The 25,392-nt window shown below is 32.1% G+C and overlaps 3 protein-coding genes across 3 annotated transcripts; all 3 read right to left on the bottom strand.

Annotated features, from left to right (window-relative positions):
• Positions 1–409: 409 nt before the first annotated feature.
• LOC133031185 (uncharacterized) lies at positions 410–2,244 on the bottom strand. The gene is made up of 3 exons (XM_061104624.1): positions 2,206–2,244; positions 1,626–1,721; positions 410–1,339 (listed from the first exon to the last, which is right to left on the bottom strand). Exons 1-3 carry the CDS (start codon positions 2,242–2,244, stop codon positions 410–412), a joined length of 1,065 nt encoding a protein of 354 aa, XP_060960607.1.
• A 3,437-nt stretch (positions 2,245–5,681) lies between these two features.
• Positions 5,682–7,500, bottom strand: LOC115723503 (uncharacterized). The gene is made up of 3 exons (XM_061104623.1): positions 7,462–7,500; positions 6,835–6,930; positions 5,682–6,548 (listed from the first exon to the last, which is right to left on the bottom strand). Exons 1-3 carry the CDS (start codon positions 7,498–7,500, stop codon positions 5,682–5,684), a joined length of 1,002 nt encoding a protein of 333 aa, XP_060960606.1.
• Positions 7,501–9,308: 1,808 nt separating this feature from the next.
• Positions 9,309–15,387, bottom strand: LOC115724183 (putative beta-D-xylosidase). Its single transcript, XM_030653656.2, has 7 exons — positions 14,752–15,387; positions 12,793–13,074; positions 11,221–11,390; positions 11,042–11,139; positions 10,592–10,942; positions 10,080–10,493; positions 9,309–9,990 (listed from the first exon to the last, which is right to left on the bottom strand). Exons 1-7 carry the CDS (start codon positions 15,181–15,183, stop codon positions 9,383–9,385), a joined length of 2,355 nt encoding a protein of 784 aa, XP_030509516.2. The 5' UTR covers positions 15,184–15,387; the 3' UTR covers positions 9,309–9,382.
• Between the last annotated feature and the right edge of the window lie 10,005 nt (positions 15,388–25,392).

Below are 25,392 nucleotides of genomic sequence, written 5' to 3'. Positions count from 1 at the left end.
AATTTGGCTAAATAAATAGCATTTGAATCTCGAGAAACACTTTACTATGTTTATCCTTTGGAGATATAATATGGTCTTCGTTATTAAGCATGGTCATATCAAACTTAACTTATTTATAATTATAAAACAAACTGTTAAGATTTATTTACATATACTTTGATTTATTTTCTTAGATTAAAAGTGATGATATACATTAGTCACTATTAAAGATTGTTTGTAGTACTTATTAAATTTAATTCCTCACATATAATTAAATTTAAAATTTATTTAAACATTTCCAACAAAATAAATAAATTCACATATTAATTAAATATTTACATAAACACAAAATAATAAAATAATTACATATTAACTGAACATTACATAACACAAAACTTTTATTTACTCTTCATTAATAAAAGAAAAATCATCATAATTGAAGGGAAGATGGAGCATCATAGGAAGACGACGATGAAGATGGAACTGGCGATGGAGCATCATAGGAAGACGACGATGAAGATGGAACTGGCGATGGAGCATCATAGGAAGACGACGATGAAGATGGAACTGGCGATGGAGCATTTAAGCACATATAGCTCATGTCCACTTGCAACTTCTCATAAAGATGAGGTAATTGAATGTATCCCCTCTTGTATTCCTTCTCAAGATTCATAACAATAGTACTACTTAAAAACTTTCTCATATATTCCTTGCAGCAGTCTTTGCCCGTGCAAAGAATTTGTTGATCGGTGCCGTAAATTACACTTGAATCGTCAAATTTAAGCATATAAGCTTGGTTGCACCCTCGAAATAATCTACTTCCATATGAATCAATAATATAACAAACATGAAGTTCTAGTTTTAAGACAAAGAAGTGATCGTTCCAACCCACAACGAAAATTTTTGGCTCTGTTGTTAAATCCTTAGTTATGGTCTCCCACATATTGTCTAAAGAGAACATATCCTTCAACAAGTTGAATTTTTCAACCCCGAACATCCCCGTAACTGATCTATCTGTGCAAATAGAGACTGGTCTGATACCAGCATTTATCACAGTCTCTATGTCAAAGTGATTGTTATAAAATTTGTTCTGATAATAAGAGGATTCGTTGCTGAGAGCTCGCCACTCAGAAGAGCCTTGGATAATTAGGGACTCAAATTGTACCCTTGTGGGGATTAATTTTGGGTTGCAATGAAGCCAGTGAGCTATGAGTATTGCTATCACCGAACAAGCACCGTATCCCGAAGCTAATCGGCTCGTTTGATCGAAGGAAGCAAATAAAACTGGAACTTTCAACAATGCTTCTTTATCTTGACTCAATAATTTTAGTGGAGATGACCACTCACTTAAATTTTGCTCCTATGATCATTAAAAAAGATTCATTAATGAATTATACATATACTCTAAAACTTATTCATAAATCTACATAACATAGTTAAAAATAATATATATGAATTTTATAGCTAGTTGTGTTATGAATTTAATACAATAACAACAATTTCATTTTAAAAAGAATTCTACATGTATTTGTTAATCTAATAATATACTTTCCAAATGTTACTATAAAACATGCTTTGCACAAACTATTAATATTGTGTTTATTTTAAATAATGTCCCATTAGAAATTTTAGAGAATTTTTGTTACCTTGAAATTTTCTTGTTTTTCCCATATAATAAGATCTCGTTGAGAGTAACTTTTTTCTTCTGTTGTAGTTTGCTTTAGTTGGTTTGATGGAATTCCCTATATCAAAAGAAAAAAAAAACAATATTAGCTTTCATAAATTACTCTCTTTCAATGAATTGTCATACATTTTTTGAAAAATGATAAATAAAAAATAAAAAAAATTGAAGTAATTATTAGTCAAAAAATAATAAAAAAATCTTAAAATAACAAGATTAATAATTAGTCCACCGATAAGTAACCAAAAATAGTAGTGCTATAATTTTACTTAATCAAGTTATTGAATTAATTTAAATTTTAAGTTGTATTAATAAGAAGTTTTTCAATCTAGTTTTCTCTACAAATTAACATAAGCAAAGCATACCTAGAACTAGAAGAAAAGATGAAAAAACAATCATGAAAATTCGAACTATGGCTCTTTAATTAATTTGTACAAAAAACTAGAATTATTACTTTGATTTTCTTGTTGCTTTTGGGGTTTGGGATATAATGAATGAATTAAAGAAGAAGAAGAAGAAGAATAGAAGAAAAATATTTTACTTACTATCAAGATTTCCATGAAGGATGCCTTTTTTGTTTCCATACTTAATTACTACTTCAACACACACTCAAATAATAATAACTTTTTTATTTTCTCTAATTAACAGTTAACACCTACGTTTATTTATATATACTATATCATTAATATAATTCTACTCAAACTAAGTTTATTTTTATTTTATTTTTTTTTTACAAAAAAACAAAAGATATAGATATTTTATCAGATTTCCTCCTCACTGATCATTTTCAAATGATTTTTCTTTTTATAATAATAATTTCAAACTATCATAAATTTTGAAACTATTTAATTTGTAAACTTTGATTTTATTGGGTATTTATGAAAAAATGTGATTTTAGAATTGAGAGGAGCCCATATTGATTTGAGCCTTAATTACAGTTCTTCTTGTAACTATGGGCGGTGCTTAATTTCTACAGAATTATTACTTTGGTTCTCTTGTTGCTTTTGGGGTAAATCATAAATGAATGAATTAAAAAAGAAGAAGAAGAAGAAGAATAGAAGAAGAACATTTTACTTACCATCAAGATTTCCATAAAAGAGGCTTTTTTTGTTGCCATAATTAATTACTACTTCCACACACACTCAAATAAAAATAACAAGTGTTTTTTTTTTGTTTGTTTTCTCTAACTGTACGATTATAATTAAACTTATGTGTGTAATGTGTATATATAGGAGATTATTATTATAGTTCTAATCAAATTAGGTTTTTATTAATTTCTAATAAAAATAGGATTATATCTGTTTTATTTTATTTTATTAAAATATATATATATATTCTCCTAACCGCCTATTAACATCATTTTCAGAATTTCTTTTTATTTTTATTTTTTCTGAAAAAAAATAATTTCAAAATATCATAAATTTTAAAAAATAAATGATTAGTTTGGGATATAAAATGATTAGTTTATCTTATGATAATTTATCAGATTGACCGAATTCTAATTAGTGAAAATAGGAGAAAACCAAATCAGTTTGATTTTTTTTTTTGGTTCAATCATGTTTATATTATGGTTAAGTTAAAATTAAGGATTTAAAAATGATTTAACCTATTATAATAAAGAGAGAAGTTGAGGAATACTTTCTTTTTTTATATAATAATTAAATTTATTTTTAAATAAAATTTAATTTAAATATATATACTTTTTTTTTTGAAAATTTTATTTACACCCAAAAAACACCCCATTTTAATAATTTTTATTTTATATAAAATTTATATCTTTAATTTTATTAAGTATTTTTAACTTTTTTCTTTCAATTTATATTCTTAAAAAATATACCTATCAAATAAAATTAAATTACAATTTAAAAATTATGACAAAAAAATTAAAAATATAAAATTATATGAAATTTTTTTAGAAAAAAAATAAAATATATATATATTTATATAGATTAGTTAAAAAAATTATAAAAATAAAATCAAAATAAGTTTTGAAATTAACATAAAATAATGTGAGGAAATTTTTTTAAAAAAATATGAAGAGTAATTTTTAAAAATTATATAAGTTTATATTTTTTTTAATAATGAGGTGTATTTATAATTTTATGGGGTGTAAATATAACTTTTTTTTTATGAGTATTGTACCTAAATTATTCTCACACACTCACATAAATAACTAAGACATAATTTCTAGGGGTGTTCACGGTTCGGGTAGTGCGGTTTTTGACCATTTTTTCAAGCTAACCCGCACAACGCAGTTTTTCCAATTTCTCAAACCACACCCGCACCACGAAACTAGAAAACCGCAGAAACTGCATCGCAAATAATAGTGCGGTGCAGTGTGGTTTTTGTGATTTCTGGGGTTTGGACTATCACTAATAATTAAACTATCACAAATACAACAAAACTTGATAAACACTTGTCAAAAATACCATAAGGCTTGAAACTAAATATATATATAAAAAAATTAAGTTTCAATAATACAATAATTAGTAGGTTTTGAATTGGACATTCATATACTAGACCCAAATAAATATAAAAAAAATAATTTTATAATGTACGGTGCGGTGCGATTTGAACTGCATATTAACAATAACTCAAAACTGTAAACGCACCGCGCGGTTTAAGAAAAATTCAAATTGCGACCGCATCGCAAAGAATTTTATACTGCATTTTTTTGTGGTGTTGGCAATTTAAGCGGTTTGATAAATACCCCTAATAATTTTAAATATAATAAATTTGTATTCTGGATTGCTAATTTTGTTCTTGTTTATAACGCGGCCTGTTTGTATTTTCTCTAAGACCCATTTCCCTCCAAATAAGAACTACTTAAAGATGTATAACAAAAAAATTTAATTTCAAGGTCAAATTTACTCTCCTGTAAAATAATAATAATAATAATAATAATAATAATAATAATAATAATAATAATAATAATAATAATAATAATAAATAACAAAATTCTTTTTTTAAAACTCTTTCAATGGGCTCGAAAAATTACACTTTTGTTCCCATATAATTGGCCCAAAAGGCTTTACAATAGTTCTCTTTTACTTGATTCCTAAAGATCATAACTAACGCTCAGTCATTTGATTCTTTGGTAAAAATTTCTCTGCTAGGACAGAATTTTTTTCTTCTTCTTCTTTATTCCTTCTAGGTTCCTCCATTGTTGAAAAGTTTAAGCTTTTGTGATGAAGTGATAATGGAGACCGTTTCATCGGAAGGGAGTTAAGATTCATAACTGAAGGGATTTCAGCTCAATCAAGCAAAGGGAGCTGGTCTTCGAATCTAAGGGAGAATCTTGGTTGGTTAATCAAGATCTTAAGGTAAATTATTGTAAGAATCTTTGTTGTATCGTTTTACATCCATTTGATTTACAAACTGAAATTTGTATCTTAACATTAATTTTTATTGGAGGTTATTTACCATACTAAGGCAGTTAGACTCAAAATGAAAATGTTGGATTTATTAAATTTTTTTAGTGTACTAAATTGGCTAAATAAATAGCATTTGAATATCGAGAAACAATTTACTATGTTTATTCCTTGGAGATATAATATGGTCTTCGTTATTAGGCATGGTCATATCAAACTTAACTTATTTATAATTATAAGGCAAACTGTTAAGATTTATTTACATATACTTTGATTTATTTTCTTAGATTAAAAGTGGTGATATACATTAGTCACTATTAAAGATTGTTTGTAGTACTTATTAAATTTAATTCCTCACATATAATTAAATTTAAAATTTATTTAAACATTTCCAACAAAATAAATAAATTCACATATTAATTAAATATTTACATAAACACAAAATAATAAAATAATTACATATTAACTGAACATTACATAACACAAAACTTTTATTTACTCTTCATTAGGAAGATGAGCATCACTAATAAAAGAAAAATCATCATAATTGAAGAGAAGATGGAGCATCATAGGAAGCCGACGATGAAGATGGAACTGGCGATGGAGCATCATAGGAAGACGACGATGAAGATGGAACTGGCGATGGAGCATCATATATAGGAAGACGACGATGAAGATGGAACTGGCGATGAAACATCAAAGGAAGACGACGATGAAGATGGAACTGGCGATGGAGCATTTAAGCACATATAGCTCATGTCCACTTGCAACTTCTCATAAAGATAAGGTAATTGAATGTATCCCCTCTTGTATTCCTTCTCAAGATTCATAACAATAGTACTACTTAAAAACTTTCTCATATATTCCTTGCAGCAGTCTTTGCCCGTGCAAAGAATTTGTTGATCGGTGCCGTAAATTACACTTGAATCGTCAAATTTAAGCATATAAGCTTGGTTGCACCCTCGAAATAATCTACTTCCATATGAATCAATAATATAACAAACATGAAGTTCTAGTTTTAAGACAAAGAAGTGATCGTTCCAACCCACAACGAAAATTTTTGGCTCTGTTGTTAAATCCTTAGTTATGGTCTCCCACATATTGTCTAAAGAGAACATATCCTTCAACAAGTTGAATTTTTCAACCCCGAACATCCCCGTAACTGATCTATCAGTGCAAATAGAGACTGGTCTGATACCAGCATTTATCACAGTCTCTATGTCAAAGTGATTGTTATAAAATTTGTTCTGATAATAAGAGGATTCGTTGCTGAGAGCTCGCCACTCAGAAGAGCCTTGGATAATTAGGGACTCAAATTGTACCCTTGTGGGGATTAATTTTGGGTTGCAATGAAGCCAGTGAGCTATGAGTATTGCTATCACCGAACAAGCACCGTATCCCGAAGCTAATCGGCTCGTTTGATCGAAGGAAGCAAATAAAACTGGAACTTTCAACAATGCTTCTTTATCTTGACTCAATAATTTTAGTGGAGATGACCACTCACTTAAATTTTGCTCCTATGATCATTAAAAAAGATTCATTAATGAATTATACATATACTCTAAAACTTATTCATAAAACTACATAACATAGTTAAAAATAATATATATGAATTTTATAGCTAGTTGTGTTATGAATTTAATACAATAACAACAAATTCATTTTAAAAAGAATTCTACATGTATTTGTTAATCTAATAATATACTTTCCAAACGTTACTATAAAACATGCTTTGCACAAACTATTAATATTGTGTTTATTTTAAATAATGTCCCATTAGAAATTTTGGAGAATTTTTGTTACCTTGAAATTTTCTTGTTTTTCCGATATAATAAGATCTCGTTGAGAGTAACTTTTTTCTTCTGTTGTAGTTTGCTTTAGTTGGTTTGATGGAATTCCCTATATCAAAAGAAAAAAAAAACAATATTAGCTTTCATAAATTACTCTCTTTCAATGAATTGTCATACATTTTTTGAAAAATGATAAATAAAAAATAAAAAAAAATGAAGTAATTATTAGTCAAAAATAATAAAAAAAATCTTAAAATAACATATCATTAATATAATTCTAGTCAAACTAGGTTTTTTTTTTTAAAAAAAAAAACAAAGATATAGATATTTTATCAGATTTCCTCCTCACCGACATCATTTTCAAATGATTTTTTTTTTTTGAAAAAATAATAATAATTTCAAACTATCATAAATTTTGAAACTATTTATTTTTGTAAACTTTGATTTTATTGGGTATTTATGAAATAAATGTGATTTTAGATTTGAGAGGAGCCCATATAGATTTGAGTTCTTCTTGTAAACTATGGCTGCCTAATTTCTACAGAATTATTACTTTGGTTCTCTTGTTGCTTTTGGGGTAAACAATAAATGAATGAATTAAAGAAGAAGAAGAAGAATAGAAGAAGAACATTTTACTTACCATCAAGATTTCCATAAAGGAGGCTTTTTTTGTTGCCATAATTAATTACTACTTCCACACACACTCAAATAAAAATAATCAAGTGTTTTTTTTTTTTTGTTTTCTCTAACTACACAATTATTATTAAACTTATGCGTGTAATGTGTATATATATATAGAAGATTATTATTATAGTTCTAATCAAATTAGGTTTTTACTAATTTCTAATCAAAATAGGATTATATCTGTTTTATTTTATTTTATTAAAAATATATATATTCTCCTAACCGCCTATCAACATCATTTTCAAAATTTCTTTTTTATTTTTATTTTTTCTGAAAAAAAATAATTTCAAAATATCATAAATTTTACAAAATAAATAATTAGTTTGGGATATAAAATGATTAGTTTATCTAATAATAATTTATCAGATTGACCGAATTCTAATTAGTAAAAATAGGAGAAAACCAAATCAGTTTCATTTTTTTTTGTTCAATCATGTTTATATTATGGTTAAGTTAAAAATTACGATTTAAAAATGATTTAACTTATTGTAATAAAGAGAGAAGTTGAAGAATATTTTTTATTTTTATATAATAATTAAATTTATTTTTAAATAAAATTTAATTTAAATATATATTTTTTTTTATGAGTATTGTACTTAAATTATTCTCACACACTCACATAAATTACTAAGACATAATTTCTAGGGGTGTTCACGGTGCGGTTAGTGCGATTTTTGACCATTTTTTCAAACTAACCCGTACATGTAGTTTTTTCAATTTCTCAAACCACACCCGCACCACGAAACTAGAAAACATCAGAAACTGCATCGCAGATAATAGTGATGTGCAGTGTGGTTTTTGCAATTTCTGAGATTTGGACTATCACAAATACAATAAAATTTGATAAACACTTGTCAAAAATACCATAAGTCTTGAAACTAAATATATATATCAAAAAATAAATAAGTTTCAATAATACAATAATTAGTGAGTTTTGAGTTGGACATTCATATATTAGACCCAAATAAATATATAAAAAAAATATTTTTATAATGTACGGTGCGGTGCGATTTGAACTGCACATTAATAATTCAAAACTGCAAACCGCACCACGTGGTTTAATAAAAATTCAAATTACGACCGCATCGCAAAGAATTTTATACCGCATTTTTTTGCGGTGTAGGCAATTTGAGCGGTTTGATGAATACCCCTAATAATTTTAAATATAATAAATTTGTATTCTGGATTGCTAATTTTGTTCTTGTTTATATGGTGGCCTGTTTATATTTTCTCTAAGACCCATTTCCCTCCAAATAAGAACTACTTAAAGATGTATAACAAAAAATTTTAATTTCAAGTTCAAATTTACTCTCCTGTAAAATAATAATAATAATAATAATAATAATAATAATAATAAATAACAAAATTCTTTTTTTAAAACTCTTTATTGCCAAATAATTGGGCCAATGGGCTTGAATAATTACACTTTTGTTGCTATATAATTGGGCCTAAAGGCTTACAATAGTTCTCTTTTACATGCCTTCGCATATATAATATATAAGACACTTATCTCTTTTATGTTACCTTTCTAATGAATCAAGATCTCCGCGTATCATACTGTGTTAAATTAATATAAGTTTGATATGTTAATTAATTTTTTATTTTATTAAAAAATTAACCATTTATAGATACAGTTTTTTTTCCTTTAAAATGCTCAAATTAATTAATGTTTCACAATAAGATTGATTTAATACACTATGAAACACAATCTTTCAACAAAAGATCTTGATTAACTTGAAATTGAATTATATCTATATCTCTTCCACGTGTTCCTTTCTTTTACATGCACAAGAGACTTATTGTAAAAAAAACTAGAATATGTAATATATGTAAGATTTATTTTTCACTCATCAATGTGTATTGACAGTTTGAATTTTCTAAGACTTAATTTCACCTAAATCAGCTTGAAATGATATAGAGTGCTTGAGATCATCACCAATATGAAGTGTATGTTGGCCCATTGGAATCCTTCGGATCCCAAATTCATCCACAACACTTAGGTGTTTACAAGCATGAACATCAATCTTGACTCGTTGTCTTGACCCAGCTACTAAATGGACCTTATGAAAGCCCACTAATTGCTTCTCTCCAGCCCATTTACCTTTTGGTGGGCTTGAGTACACAAGCAATGTGTTGGTTCCATCCACAGGCCCATTATTTTCGACATCGATGTGTACTCCTAAAAAGAGGGAATTGCACTCTGTATGTGTTACTCTAATACCTTTACTTAACATTGTTGAGTTTGTAGAAGAAGAACGGAAACTGGTCAATAATGGCACAGAGACTTGTGTTGGGCCTTCCACTAGTTTGTGAGAAAATGATGTGTAGCTAAGCCCAAACCCGAAAGGGAAAATAACTGGGCCTTTGTAGAAACGGTATGTTCTCCCCGGGTACCCTCTTGCTGGGTTTGCTCTTAGGTCCATGTTTGTCATTGGCACTTTAGATAGGTAGCTTTGTGGATACCATGTCATTGGAAGTTTTCCTCCTAAAAGAAAAAAAAATACCACTTTTATGTAATTTATTTTCAAAAATACCATATTGTAGTAACTATTGAGAAAATACTGGATAAGTTACCTGGACTCTTGGAACCAAATATAATATCAGCAATGGCAGCACCACCAGCTTGGCCAGGGTATCCAGCCCAAAGAATCGCACTAATACGAGGCTCATTCTTGACAAATGAAATATCGATTGGGCCACCAGACATTAAGACCAAAATAGTTGGGCCTCTAGAGGCCTTAGCTACTCTTAATATGAGCTCTTGTTGGTGGCCTGGTAAGAGAAGCCCAGTTCGATCCAAGGACTCGGCCTCAATTGATTGGTCAAGGCCCATTACCAAGACGGTGGCATCAGCATGTCGAGCTGCAACTTCTGCATAACCAAAGTGTTGGTTGTCGCCACAAGCAACGCTTGTGCACCCATTTTGGTGAACAGTCTTGGCATACCTTCCTATTCCTTGTAGCGGTGTCACATAACCACAAGGAACACCTAAAAACAAAGAGATTAAAGTTTTGTAAAATCGAATTGCTAAAGTGGTATAATTGAAAAGTGTTTAATGTGGTAAATTTGAAAAAGTAAAACAGTACCAGCATAGTTTCCTATCATGGTTTGAGTAACATCAGAATTGGGCCCAATGACAGCTACAGTTTTGTGAAGTCGAGTTGAGAGTGGCAAGCTTTTGCCAAGGTTTTGAAGAAGAACAATGCCTTGGTGGGCTGCTTCAAGAGCCAATTGTTGATGGGCTGGACTGCAAACATCTTTTGGGCCCAAGTTTCCAAATGGTTGGGCTGATGGCTCACCATCAAACATGCCCAATCTCATTTGGACTGTGACTGTGTTAATAAGAGCATTGTTAACATCATTTTCACTCAATAAGCCTTTACTTATAGCTCCCTGGGTGTGAACTGCTAGGAACGGCCCACAATCCAAATCCAAACCTATATGTCAATACAATAATAATGTATCACTATACATGTAAATCTCATCTCATAATATAATATAATACTTGTATAAAATAATGGTATTTTTCTAAAAACCTGATTTGATAGTGACAGCTGCTGCTTCTTCTGGTGTCTTAGTATAATGTTGAGAATCATATAGAACACCAACAGAATCACAATCTGAGACAATATATCTGTTTTTTGCCAATCAAAAAATAATTATTATTCATTTCATAAAAAGTTTTTAATAATAAAATTGAAAATGACAAACTTACCCATTGAGATGCCATTGACCTCTGATTGTGCCCTTTAGTAGATTAGGGTCAGCACAAGTGGGTACTCCATTGACTTGATTGTAAGAGCACATTACACTAGCAACATCTCCTTCCACTACACAAGCTTTGAATGGTACATCATAGGTATCTTCCAAGTCTTGCTTGCTCACCTTTATATTAAGAAAAAAAAAATATGATTTTTTGTAGTATAAATTTGTAAAAATATGGTTTTTTCTTAGAAATAAGAAAATCTTAGAAAAATGTAAAAAAAATATTGAAAAAAATAACATAAGGTACCTAGTTATTCTCTTATAGTAGCTGGTTAACCTTCTAGTTACTATAAGGGTACCTAGTTACTAAAAACCCATAAATTTGTAGTTTACTGAAAAAAAAACTATAAATATTATAACTGTATATAGAATTGAATTTTTCCCATGCATTATGTTCGCTCTACAATGGGGTCCCTAATTATCAAAGATGCTATTTTATTACATACAAAATAGTCTTTAATTTTTTGAAAAGTACCATTTTATATATACAAAAGAAAATCAGAAAAATAACAAATTTTATATTTGTTTTCACCCTGTCAACCTATAATTGTGAGGTCAATAGTTGAATCAATCGAACAGAGATGTATTAATTATTGTAAACTTAATTTCATTAAATTAAATCTAAATACAAAAAGCTAGGTAGAGACCTCCTACAACAGATATTTGGTTTTTCAAAAAAGACCAAATGATGTGTATTTTATATTTAAATGAGATGGGCAATTCAATATTGAATAAAAAAACCATGTCTAGTAAAAAGAAGGTGGACCACACTCATATTTAATAAAACCATAATACCAATTTTTAGTAGTTTTATCTGAAAAGTTACAAGTAGCACGAGCAAGGTGCATTAATGTTATCAAGAGAAATTAAGTAAACTAGTTTGACTTGGTTGACAGCGGTAACTAATAATAAGCTTTTGGATTGGCTATTTCAATTATTAAATATTATTAATTACTGTCACTTTTTTTAATGAAGTCCAAAATAATGCATCTTAGATAGTATATTTATATATATATATATATATATATATATTTATGTATATTTAAGTGTTTTAGGACCACAAATAATTCCCCTAACTCTCTGAGCAAGAAAACCTAGTGATTTTGGATTCTTAACACATAATTGGAAATTGATCATTATCATCATTATGTGACTAATAATATATATTTTTTTTACCAAACTAAATTAATAATAATATCATTATTATATGGTAAGGAATAATCAATTACAAGTGCCTTTTTTATGCATGCTTCTGCAGCTTTATACTAAAAAAAATAATGGTATATGAGCAAGAGAGACAATGACAAAAGTACAACACACAACACAAATAAATCATTATAATTATTTTTTTTTGCCAAGAAAGTTCATGCATTGAAAACAGAAATAAAACATATGCACACTCTATATGAATATTGTAGAATATATAATTGACTAAAAAATGTAGAAATAATAATTAAAATTATTTATAATGAATCAATATTTAATAATAAAGAAAATTATAAGATATGAATTATTTTCTTACCCTAGCATTGAAATGGTACCGATCTACACCAATCCAATTATCAAGATCATAGGCTGTGTAGTGCTTGCAACAAGCAGCAACCTTGAGCCTATTTCCTGACCCGGCACCTTGGAGTCCCTTAACATAATTAACGGCGTACTTTGCAGCCAAGACGGGGTCTTCACCGGGAGTTTCTTGGCCTCGGCCCCACCTAGGGTCCCGAAAAATATTCACATTTGGACTCCAATATGTCAAACCGGCTTGTCCTCCATTGTACATTGCTCTTGCTTCATCTGACACTACCTGTGAATCCAAAATAAAATAATTTAATATTTATTAGAGCCAAAAAAATAAAAATTAAGTTACTACGTAAATGTATGTATTTTTATATGGTCCATAACATATTATCATTTATTGAGATTTAAAATTATACGTAACCCCAAAAATGTTCAATTGCAATTATTTTGAAAGCAACAATTTGTACAATTGTCAATTTTGTAAGGCTGCAAGAGTCATTTTGGGTTAATTTATAAACTCTAACTATTGAAAATTATATATTAATTTAGAAAAAGAGGCCAACTTTCTAGATTACTTGTCGAAAGAAAAAGAATAATTGAAATGAATTAATTAAAGGATAAGAAGAAAAAATAATCAAACAACCACCTAATAACTTGTTGAAAGATGAAGATATTCATTTGTTGTCTTTTTGTAGTAGTTAATTTTCATGATGACATAAAGGACTTCTCATATGTGTTAATAAGTACCATTAGTTATATATATAGTCAACTTTCTTTTTCAATTTGATATCATTTAAATCATATGGAATATATTATATATATAAATATTTAGTAAGTAATTAATTAAAATCTTAAAATATAGTGGTGGGACCAAAATAAAGTTTTTAATTAATATATTATTCTCTTAATTTAGTCTCAAGAACCAAAAATTAATAAAGTTTACAATCTATATACATGAAAAAAAAGATATTATATATTATCTTCTTAAATTAATTTCAATCACATAATAGGCCATGTTATATTATATCTATATGTATATATATGGCCTTGTTGATTGTGACTACCAGTGATAAAGGTCTTTTAATAATAATATAAGAGAAGAAAATACTTATCAAATTAATAACAAGAATCTTTTAGTTATAGTAAAAGACAACGTAAAAATGCCTTTAATCTATCTTTATATACATGTATAATTAATTAATAATCTAAAAAAAAAAAACGAAACTAGATATTGTTGCAACTTGCTACAACCATAAATTTCTTTTTTATATATATATAATCTATTTTTCTCAAACCAAGCATAACAACGTAAGATATATATGTCAAAAAAACAAAAACAAATCTCAATTTACTTCCAACCATATATTTAATAAATAAAAAATATATATTTTTAAAACGACGTAACAAATTGACTGAGATAAATAATTAAAATTCTAACTATCACACAATCCTTGCCAGAGTTAATTAGGAGAGAGCTCATATATATAGATAAAGCTAACTCAACTGATCATTTATATATAAATTAATATGTTTTAATATGTCCCCTCGTTTTTTTTTTAATTAAAAAAAAAACTATCGTTTTATTCTAGATTTTAGTAATTTAGAAATAGCATTATTTCTCCAAAAACAAATACATAATTTAGTTGTAAAAAAAAAATAGGTACGACTATATAAATAATATAATCCACATTTTGCTTATATATATATAATATAATATAATATGATGAAAACTACATCAATGCCAAATAATTGTTATATGTAATACCCGATACTAAACTTACATAATTTAATTTAATAAGTAATATCAAAAAATACTTAATTAATTTTTTATTATATATAAGAGAGAGAGAGGAGGAGAAAAAGACTGTGGTGCATGTTAGCCGATAAATATTTATTATTATTATTATTATTATTATTATTATTATTATTACAAGATTAGAGGGAGAGAGAGAATTAATATTACCCGTCCGATTTGTTGCCACAAGGATTGATTGAAAGAAGCAGCGGTGGTGATGACTTGAGGGAAACTAGTGGAACCAGGGAAGGCCCCACCAAACTTAACCCCAGGACCAGTGTTGGAGACCCCATGAAGAGCCTCCGACCACCATTCGTAGCCTTCAATCCCAAGCCTAGGCACAGAAATTGCGTTGTTAACCAACAGTCTGATCTTCTCAGCCAATGTCAGCCGTCCGATCAAGTCTCTAGCTCTTACGTGTATTGGTAGTCTCGTTTCACAGAATCTTAGACTCTTTGTGATACCCTTTTTGGGGTCACAAGCAAATGGTTGCCGTGCTTCCACTACTATTATGCTACTAATACAAAACGACACACAAAATAGTAAAACGACAAGTGTGTGACCATATTTGAGGTCGTTAATATTGGTGGTTTTGGCCATAATAGCTAGCCAGATTTTTTAGATGGAGTAATGGAATAGTGGAAAGTACTGCTATAGTAGTAATGAGTTTGGGTTTTGGTTTTGGATAAAAATGAAATGAGATAAAGGGGTATATATAGTGTTAGAAAATGCATGAAAGAGAATATATATATATATAGATTATTAACAAATTAATTGGATGGATGAGTATAGCGTTACAAGATGGCAATATCATCATATATATATTTAACAGTTTTTAAATGATTAGATTTCCACGTCGATATATATTATATTTATTATATATAAGAAAAATATAATAAGATGTTAAAGCTGTGAAGCTAAAATTAACAACAACAAAAGAATAAAAACCAATAAAAAAGAAGATGATATTGTATGTGAAAAATAGAATGAGAATCAATACGCATAGCTTTGAGTTTGATAGCTACATATTTTTATCTGCAGAGTTTGATATTAGGTAAAAATGGTTAATCATATTAATCTAAAAATATTATTATCAATAGTAATAGAACATATTGGTTAGTATTAAACATTATACTGATATATTTTTTTTGGTTTTTTTTTATTACATTTCAAATCAATTTTTTATATATTATGAGATAATTTCTTTTTTTTTTTACCATGTGAAATAATTATTAATTAGGCATGATCTATTTGATTGAGAGTGTGTGAATGTGTGGGTCACGGACTACAGAATAATCTCTATTATTACTTTATTTCAAAGCCACCATATATGAATTGTGATGGTCCCCTCAATCCACGGTGAATATATAATAGTAAAAAAAAAGTTACATATTTTATTTTGAATTAATATTAATTATCAAATATGTCTCTGTTTGATTTGTCTGGTTAAATACCTTTCCAAGAAAGTAATTATACAAATCTTTTGGAAAGATCTGTTTTTTCTTAGTTTTTTTTTTTTTTTTTTTTTTTTGGTTAGTACTACTGATCATATATATCTCATTCATTGGCAAGTGATGGCTTTGACTATATATAGGAATATTGTGTATATATATTATTTAAGACTTTTTTAATTAGTCCTTTATAAAAAAAAATTAGGACAATTAATACTGGGTGCTATAGGTGATCAGTAATACCAGAAAAAATATTATTGTCTTATCTCGTGACTGTAAAAATCTATGCTCAATAAACATAAACATTTGTCTTCTTGATCTTCAACTTTTAACTTATTATTATTATTAATTTTCTTCTTTGCATGTGATTTTGTAATTTAAAAAGAGTGAAAATATAAATAAAATAATAATGATATAAATATAGAAAAAATACAATTTTTTTTTGGTGGTCTAGCTAGCTACAACTAATTAATTATTAATTATTATATATTTATATATAAGTGCTTTATTGTGATTTGGATATGGCAGCTGACAAACATAATAAGATTTATGTAAATAAATACAGAAAATTTATAATTAATTATATTATATTATTGAGAATCATTTAATTGGTTGGGACCCAATAAGAGAATAAAGTCGTAAAAGCTACCTATGTATACTGTAGAATTTTATATATGTTATCTTTTATTTTTTTTGTTTATTCTAATTTGATCTTATTTCTTCTTCTTCTTCTTCTTTTTTTTTTTTTTTTTTGAAAGAAACTTCTAATTCTAAAACAAACTTTTATGTGATCTTATTTCTTAATAAAATAAAAAGAGTGATCTTTGCTTTTTAAATAAATAAATAAACAAAATTCGTACATACAATTTCATAATTTGGCGTATATACACACACATTTTGTTTAGTTATTGTTAATTTTATATATATATATATATATATTGTTAATCCAATTCTAGCAAATAATATAGGACAGCTATATATATGTTAGAATATTGTGAGATAATTATAGTATATATATAATATATATCTAACAGAATTATCGGTATAAAAAAATAATTGCCATTAATTATATCATTTGTGATTATATTCAGTGACAGCTACCAGTATTATCATTATTATTAAAAATAATAAATTGGTATAATAATTCTTGATTCCACATGCATATAACAACCATATCTCTTTATATATATTTGTTAATTATACATGTACTAGGGAGGGCTTACCATGCTAATTATTACAAGGAAGTATTATTTTTGTTCTTACTTATATGACTAAATAATAAGGTTCATTATGTTTTTAAGAATGAATCAATTAAAGCTGTGTATGTGTAGGTATTGTTTATATGAAGATAATATATACACTAGGGAGGGGTGGGCAATCGATCTAATTCAATGTATTTTTGCTCATCCGATCCAATTCAATTAGACCTCAAAATCCAATCCAATCCAATCCAATTACTAATTGGAATATTGGATCGGTTTTTTAATTGGATATCCAATTGCACACTTAGGGCTCGTTTGGTACGTCGTATTAGAACGTATTGTATTGTATAGTATTATATTAAATTATATTTCATGCAATATTTTTATGTAAAATTATATGTGGTAATGACTTTTATGGACATTTACATATATAATATTATAGTATAAATTAAAATTTAATATAGTTTTATATAAAAATATAATATATAATCCAATTTAATATAATACAATACAACACAATACGACCTAATACAACATACCAAACGAGCCATTAAATTTCAATATTAGTTTAAAAATATAAAGAAAAATACGTAAAATACTAAGTATCACTTTTTATTTAAGTTTAATACTTCATAAACATACTATTCTTATAAGTGTATTGTAGCTAAAAGTTTTAAATAATTAAAACAACAACATTTCTAAGTAATAAAATAGAACAAAACATTATGAAAATAAATATACTAAACAATCAAGTGTTACAAATTCAACATACAAAAAAATCTAATAAAAATATAATAAATATTTATTATATTTTTCAATATTTTTTATTATATAAATAATTTTTTATATATATAAATATAATTAGATTGGATCGGTTTTTAATTGGATTTTGAGATTGACATCCAATAATCGATCCAATCCAATTAGAATCTAACTTTTAGCATCCAATCTAATCCAATTGTAATTGGATATCCAACTTTTTGTAATTGGATTAGATTGGATCGGTTCGGTTCAATTGGATTGGATGATGCCCACCCCAGGTACAATTTAATTGATCCATATAAATAAATATTTTAAAATAAAATAAAATTTAAATGAAAAAAATATATTAAATTTGTTGAAAATTAAATTTTAATTAATAACTAAAAGAATTAAAATCAAAAACTTAAAAAGAAAAACCATAATTTTAGAAACCCTAAAATCTAACCCTAATTCCCTTTCATTCCTCCTCTCTCAGCCACCCTCTCCTTCTTCCTCCCATTCTCTCAACCACACTCTCCTTCTTCACCTCTGCCCTCGAAAATTCATAGAACCAAAAAACCCAATTCTGACCCCCCCCCCCCTTTCTCTCTTGCTATCGAACCTCTCTCGTCTCTCTCAGCGTGGCCACAATGGGCAACCTCTGTCATTGTCTCGTCTCCTTAGGAGATCATCAGATCCGAGATTTCACAATGTAACACCCTAACTAACATAGGCGTATTACGTGATTTTTAAACATACTGTGCAGCTCGTTGCTAATCAACGAGGTTTATGGAAAAACGTGATTAATTAAAATTTTGCTTTTTAATTAAACTTGCAAAACAATATTACAAAAGACTCGGGATCCCGATTATAAAATCATTTACAAAAATATTTAATTGTTTAACTGATACATAAAATAAAAGTCGTCTAACGACCAGTTACAAAAATCAGCTCACGTCCCGATGATCGTACGCTCCAGGCCTAACCGCCCCAACATGGACAATCTTCTCAAGCTCGCTCCCGCCCATCGCCTTTAGCCTTGCCTTTACCTACACATAACGTAGAACCGTGAGTCGAATGTACTCGCAAGAAAAGCATAATAATACTCATACATAATTCCAACTGCCGTGTCCAACACGATACTGAGTCCCGCTACTGCCATGTCCAACATGGTACTGAGCCACTACTGCCATGTCCAACATGGTACTGAGTTCTGAACGTTCATAGGGACGGTACTATTGACACGTAACAACCTGATCGGTCGAACCTGGGCCATACTCCCATTGCTGGTCATACTCCACTCGTACCGACGTGTTACTATATCCTCCTCGATCGGCCGAACCGGCCATACTCCAAATTGGTCATACTCCAAACTCGTACCGACGGATACGTCAATAGCACGGAACCACCAACCAAGTGTCGACTGACGGCCAAACCGGCCATACTCCGCCGCCGGTCATACTCCACTACCGACGTGACAGGGTTGGATGGTTCGAAGCCAACATACAACTAATGTAATCTAATAGGCTTCCTACATGCACGCTAAACATGTAATCTACATATGCATACTGTTATACTAATCTTACCTGGATTCCGAATTCAGGGGTGCCGGTCAACCTGACTGGAACTTAGCTGAGCGGCGGATTACAGGCTCCTAAACCGTAAAAATCACAACACTGATAAGTGACACGCTAAATCACAACGAGGACAAAGGTTCTGAAGCCAAACTTAACCTACTGTAACTTAACACAAAATACCCCCAAACTAGCAGAGAACAAACTGTCTGAAAACCCGAAACTAGCACGAAACGGCAAGTTGAGAAAAACCGGTTTCTCACCCTACCGCAAAATCCGGTAACCTGCTTATGCGGCAGTAAAACCGGTTAAGCTTTACCCAGAAAAACCACAAAAATCAATTCTCCAACCAAAACGTTTCCAAACTCAACCAAACTTTCCAGACCTGCTAATTAGACCCTAATAAATATTTTCCAGGTGATAAAACAAAGCTTCATGCACAGAATCAAAATTCACCATTAAAGCTCAAGCTTTGAGTTCTAAATCAAACTTGAGCAATTCCCACAATCATGCATTCAAACAAGCTAGAATCTACTAAATCATGCATAAATAAGCCTCTGCAAACAATAGAAAACATCCAGCAACTTCACAGCAACAATTTGAACCATTTCTTTCAAAAATTCATAACTTTTTACATGAAAATCTAACCTACAAGAACAAGGAACTCAAGCATGCTATACAATCTCATTAAACCTATTTATTTCAACATTTAATCAAAGAACAACAACAACAATAATCAGCAGTAACAATCACCAAAAACATCATGCATTTCACTCAATATTTCATCATTTTTTTCATAATTTTAAGGAGGAAATCAAGAGAAGCTAACCTAGCTTGGAAAAAGCTTAGATTTGGATGAGAATCCACTTGAAAAATTTGAGCAAAACCCAGTTCCAAGCACCCACATGCACAGCCGAAAATAGAGAGAAAAAGAGAGTGTTTTTTTTTTTTTGAAATTTCCTTTCTTTTCTTACTTAGTGATTTTTTTGATAAAAAGGGAAAATGAAATACACTACATACACTATTCATTTCAGCCAAGTACACAATTAAATAATTATTTAATTTCAATTAAACAAGCCACTAAAAGACAAAACATTAATGGGGCAAAAAGACCATTTTGCCCCTCCACCTTAAAACCACATAAATCATACTAAAGGGGTATTTTCGGGAAATTCTAAATTCCCGGCCATTCCCGACATTCCCAATGTCTAAAACCCGTCCCCAAACTACTAACATACTAAGTTGTGATTTCTACTGAGCCAAACGCCGAGTTCCAAAATACCGGGCACCGAAAATGCAAAATATGAAAGCTACTAAATAACATAACATGCATTTCTGAATTCCATAAATAATAGTAATAAATTATTTAAATAGCTATAAATAATTTCATAATTAATCATGATTAACTGCTAATTTTCAAATTAACTAAGCGGGCTTTACAACTATCCCCCCCTTAAAAGGATTTCGTCCCCGAAATCTAACCTGAATAACTCTGGATAATGAGCTCTCATATCTGACTCTAGCTCCCAGGTGGCTTCTTCCACCTTACTGTTTCTCCAGAGAACCTTGACCAATGCTATGGTCTTATTCCGAAGGACTTTATCCTTTCTATCCAGATCCGCACCCGTTCCTCATAAGTCATGTCCGGCTGAGCCGAAGACTCTCATAACTGAGTATATGAGAGGGGTCTGAAACGTATTTTCTCAACATCGAGACATGGAATACGTTGTGAACTGCTGATAAGGCTGGAGGCAATGCTAACCGATATGCCACTTGACCTATTTTCTTGAGAATCTCGAAAGGTCCTGTAAATCTAGGGCATAACTTGCCTCTTTTCCCGAAACGTTTAATCCCCTTCATCGGAGATACCCGTAAAAACACATGTTCCCCTACTTGGAACTCAACATCCCTGCGTTTCGGATCTGCGTAACTCTTCCGCTGCTCTCCGTGAGGCAAGCATTCTAGCTTTTATCTTCTCTATCGCCTCATTGGTCCGCTGTACTGACTCTGGACCTAGGTATTTCCTCTCCCCTGTCTCATCCCAGTGGATAGGGGATCTACAATTCCTACCGTACAACAGTTCATAGGGAGCCATCCCTATCGTACTCTGATAACTGTTGTTATAAGAAAATTCTATCAACGGTAGATACTTATTCCATGAGCCTTCAAAGTCCATAACACAGGCTCTCAACATATCCTCCAATATCTGAATTGTCCTTTCTGACCGACCATCCGTCCGAGGATGGAATGCCGTACTAAATTTCACTTTCGTACCCATTCGCGTTGCAAACTTTGCCAAAATTTGGAGGTGAACTTCGGATCTCGTCCGAAACTATAGACTTCGGTACCGTGAAGTCTTACTATCTCTCTAACATACAACTCGCCAACCGATCCACCGTAAATGTTGTTCTAACCGTAAAATGAAGATTTCGTAAATCGATCCACCACTACCCGGATGGAATCAAATAAACTCGTGGTCCTAGGTAACCCGACCACAAAATCCATCGTGATATCTTCCCATTTCCATTACGGTAGGGTTAGATCGCAACAACCCGCCGGCCTTTGATGTTCGCCCATTCTTGGCGACAAGTGAGGCATCTCGATACGAATTCTACCAAATTCTTCTTCATACTGCTCCACCAGAAGTACGGTTTCAAATCTTGGTACATCTTAGTGGTGCCGGGATGCAGAGAATACGGGGTAGAATGAGCCTCCTCGAAGATCTCATTTCTAAGTTCTACACTGTTCGGAACACAAACCCTGGCTTTATACAAAAGCATCCCACTGTCTGACACTGAAAAGTCTTTGGCTTGACCAGCCAACACCTCATCTCGGATCTTCACTAACTCCGTATCTGTCATCTGAGCGACTTTTATTCTTACCAACAGATCAGATTGCAGCGCTAAGTTGTGAAGCTGACTTACCACAAACTCAATGCTGGATCTAACCATATCCTCGCTAGGCCGAGGTGAGATCTCGAACCATACTAGCTACTTGCCCGGACCCTTTCTCGCTCGGGGCATCCGCCACTACATTGGCTTTGGGATGATAGAGGATCTCACAATCGTAATCCTTCACTAATTCCAACAAACGCCTTTGTCTCATGTTCAAATCTTTACGAGTAAAGAAATACTTCGAGACTTTTATGGCTCGTATCATCTCACACTTCTCCCCATAAAGGTAATGCCGCCAAATCTTCGCAAAACCACTTTGCGGCCAATTCTAAATCATGAGTCGGGTATCGCTGCTCATAATCCTTTAACCGACGGGAGGCATATGCGATAACCCGGTCGGCAACAATACACACCCCAAACCCCGTTTTGGATGCGTCACAAGAGGATCGCAAACTTCTCCTTGTCCGAAGGCAAAGCTAGCACCGGGCAATCAATCAACCTCGCTTCGCCCGAAAACTAGCTTCGCATTTATCCGACTAGATAAACCGCCGATTCTTCTTTGTAAGCTCTGCGTAGGGCATTGAAATTTTGGAGAACCTCCACGAACCTACGGTGCATTCCCAGCTAAACCCAAGAAGCTTCGATCTCCGTCACCGTCTTCGGTCTCGGCCAATCCCCGACGGATCAATCTTCCCGGATCCACCTTGATCCCATCTTTACTCACAATGTGCCCTAGGAAGGACACCCGAGACAACGTAACTCACATTTCTTGAACTTGGCGTAAAGCTTATGTTCTCGAAGCTAGTTGCGTACCATCTCGAAGATGTAACTCATGCTCCTCTTCGATTGAGAGTACACGAGGATGTCGTCGATAAACACAATCACACGGACTATCGAGGAAATCCTTGAATACTCTATTCATCGGATCCATGAATGTCAGGGAGCATTGGTTAGTCCGAATGACATAACCGAGAATTCGTAATGTCCATACCTAATGTGAAAGCCGTCTTTGGAATGTCCTCCTCTCGGATTCTCAACTGATGATAACCCGAACGGAGATCAATCTTAGAAAAGACCGTCTTCCCCTGAAGCTGATCGAACAAGTCATCGATCCTAGGTAATGGATATTAATTCTTTATCGTCAGCTTGTTCAATTCCCTGTAGTCGATGCACATCCTCATAGATCCATCCTTCTTCTTGACGAACAAAACCGGGGCTCCCCAGGGTGACACACTGGGCCGAATGAACCCTATGTCAAGCAACCCTTGGAGCTGAATCTTTAATTCCTTAAGTTCAGCTGGAGCCATCCTATACGGGGCTTTGAAACCGGTTCCACCCCAGTGCCAAGTCAATCACAAAATCAATCTCCCGCCGAGGTGGTAACCACCCGGAAGCTCTTCGGAAAAACGTCCAAAATTCCCGAACCACTCCGATGTCCTCTCGGCCGAGCCGATGGTGTACGAGTGGTGTCCACCACCACGCCGAAACCCTAAGCACCCGCCGTGCAACAATTCTCTCGCTGACATAGCCGAGATCACCGGGATCCGAGATCCCTGAACTGAACCCACAAATACAAACGGTTCTTCACTTTCCGGTTGGAAGACCACCATCTTCCTTTTACAATCAATGCTCGCCGAATATTTAGATAGGAAATCCATTCCTAAAATAATATCAAATTTGACTAAGCTCATCTCTATCAGATCAGCGCTTAATTCTCTACCATCTATCATGATCGGCATAGACCTAATCCACCTATTGGAGATGACCAATTCTCCGCCAGGTAACAGGGTTCCAAACCCTGATTCATATCTATCATACGGTCTATCCAATTTATTAAAGATTCTAGCAGCCACACAAAAACAACCTTGACCCAAGCACACACCCGGGGGATGCCTCTTACTGATGAGACACTCCAGTAGGAATAACGGGTCTCAACACTACCCTGACGACCGCCTTAATTCTGGTTCCCTCGGAACCTCTTGTTCTGCCTCGAGCCACCGGATGCAGTGGATGATTCCTCCTCCTCCACCATGGCCGAACCACTACCTCCCCGTCGAAACCCCGACGCGAAGCGGGTAGGAGCCCCGCCACATTCCGGAGTCCTAACTGATTCCACATACATCAAGCTGCGCCCTCAGCTCACCATGCTTTCTTCGCCATCTCAGCTTAGATGGTCTTATCGTCGGTAGTGATCATAAGGTCATACTTGATCCTCACATTAAGTCCATCGAGATATTTTCTTTCTTACTGAAATCGGTTGGCGCAAATCCCGAGGCTAACCTCGCCAACCAGCTGAACTGAGTAATATATTCCGTCATGCTCATATTCTCTCGCTGGGTCAGGTGGGCGAACTCTTTCCTCTTGGTGCTTCTGACCGCCTCGTTATAACATTTAACGCTGAAGAGTCCCGAAAACCTTTCCCAGGTCATAGTGATGACGTCATGGATCTGAGACACCATGTCCCACCGCACGAGCGTCTTCTTAAACCGAAAAGTGGCACTCACCACTCGTCGTTCCCGGTGACACCCATAAAGTTTAGAATCTTGGTGATCACCGTCGCCCATCGTCGGCTTTCATCACGTCCCACCTCCCAGAAAACCGAGGTGCACAGCTTTCCGAACCGTTCGTACAAATGTTCCAATCTACCGGCCGCCACCACTATCTCGGCCGGACAGCGGCGGTGCCATTGGAACTACGGCACAGGAACCGGCGGAGCACCCCCGCTCGTCTCAACCTCTCGAATCTCGAGGTCTTGCTCTTCAATCCGGGCTTGCATTTCAGCAAACCTAACTTCCCAATTCTGGGCTTCCTGATTGACTTGGGCAGCCTGCGGCGAGTTAACATCCTCCAACTGCGAACCCTGCCCCTGGGACCTCTACCTCGGCCCCAAAACACTGAGGGGAACCGAGCTCCTCGACCTTGATCCGACCCGACCGAGATGCCCCCG

The sequence above is a fragment of the Cannabis sativa genome, chromosome 9, assembly GCF_029168945.1.
Source record: "Cannabis sativa cultivar Pink pepper isolate KNU-18-1 chromosome 9, ASM2916894v1, whole genome shotgun sequence".
Lineage (NCBI taxonomy): Eukaryota > Viridiplantae > Streptophyta > Magnoliopsida > Rosales > Cannabaceae > Cannabis > Cannabis sativa.
This window is presented reverse-complemented; position numbering and strand designations above follow the sequence as displayed.

Bases quoted from the DNA above. Each gene is read 5' to 3' on its own strand.
- LOC133031185 (XM_061104624.1), bottom strand. From the start codon at position 2,244: ATGGAAACAAAAAAGGCATCCTTCATGGAAATCTTGATA. The intron at 1,722-2,205 runs GTAAGTAAAATA...CTTTTGATATAG, and splicing joins CCTTCATGGAAATCTTGATA to GGAATTCCATCAAACCAACT. The intron at 1,340-1,625 runs GTAACAAAAATT...TAATGATCATAG, and splicing joins AAAAACAAGAAAATTTCAAG to GAGCAAAATTTAAGTGAGTG.
- LOC115723503 (XM_061104623.1), bottom strand. From the start codon at position 7,500: ATGGCAACAAAAAAAGCCTCCTTTATGGAAATCTTGATG. The intron at 6,931-7,461 runs GTAAGTAAAATG...CTTTTGATATAG, and splicing joins CCTTTATGGAAATCTTGATG to GGAATTCCATCAAACCAACT. The intron at 6,549-6,834 runs GTAACAAAAATT...TAATGATCATAG, and splicing joins AAAAACAAGAAAATTTCAAG to GAGCAAAATTTAAGTGAGTG.
- LOC115724183 (XM_030653656.2), bottom strand. From the start codon at position 15,183: ATGGCCAAAACCACCAATATTAACGACCTCAAATATGGTCACACACTT. The intron at 11,140-11,220 runs GTAAGTTTGTCA...GGCAAAAAACAG, and splicing joins GGTCAATGGCATCTCAATGG to ATATATTGTCTCAGATTGTG. The intron at 10,943-11,041 runs GTTTTTAGAAAA...ATTGACATATAG, and splicing joins AGCTGTCACTATCAAATCAG to GTTTGGATTTGGATTGTGGG.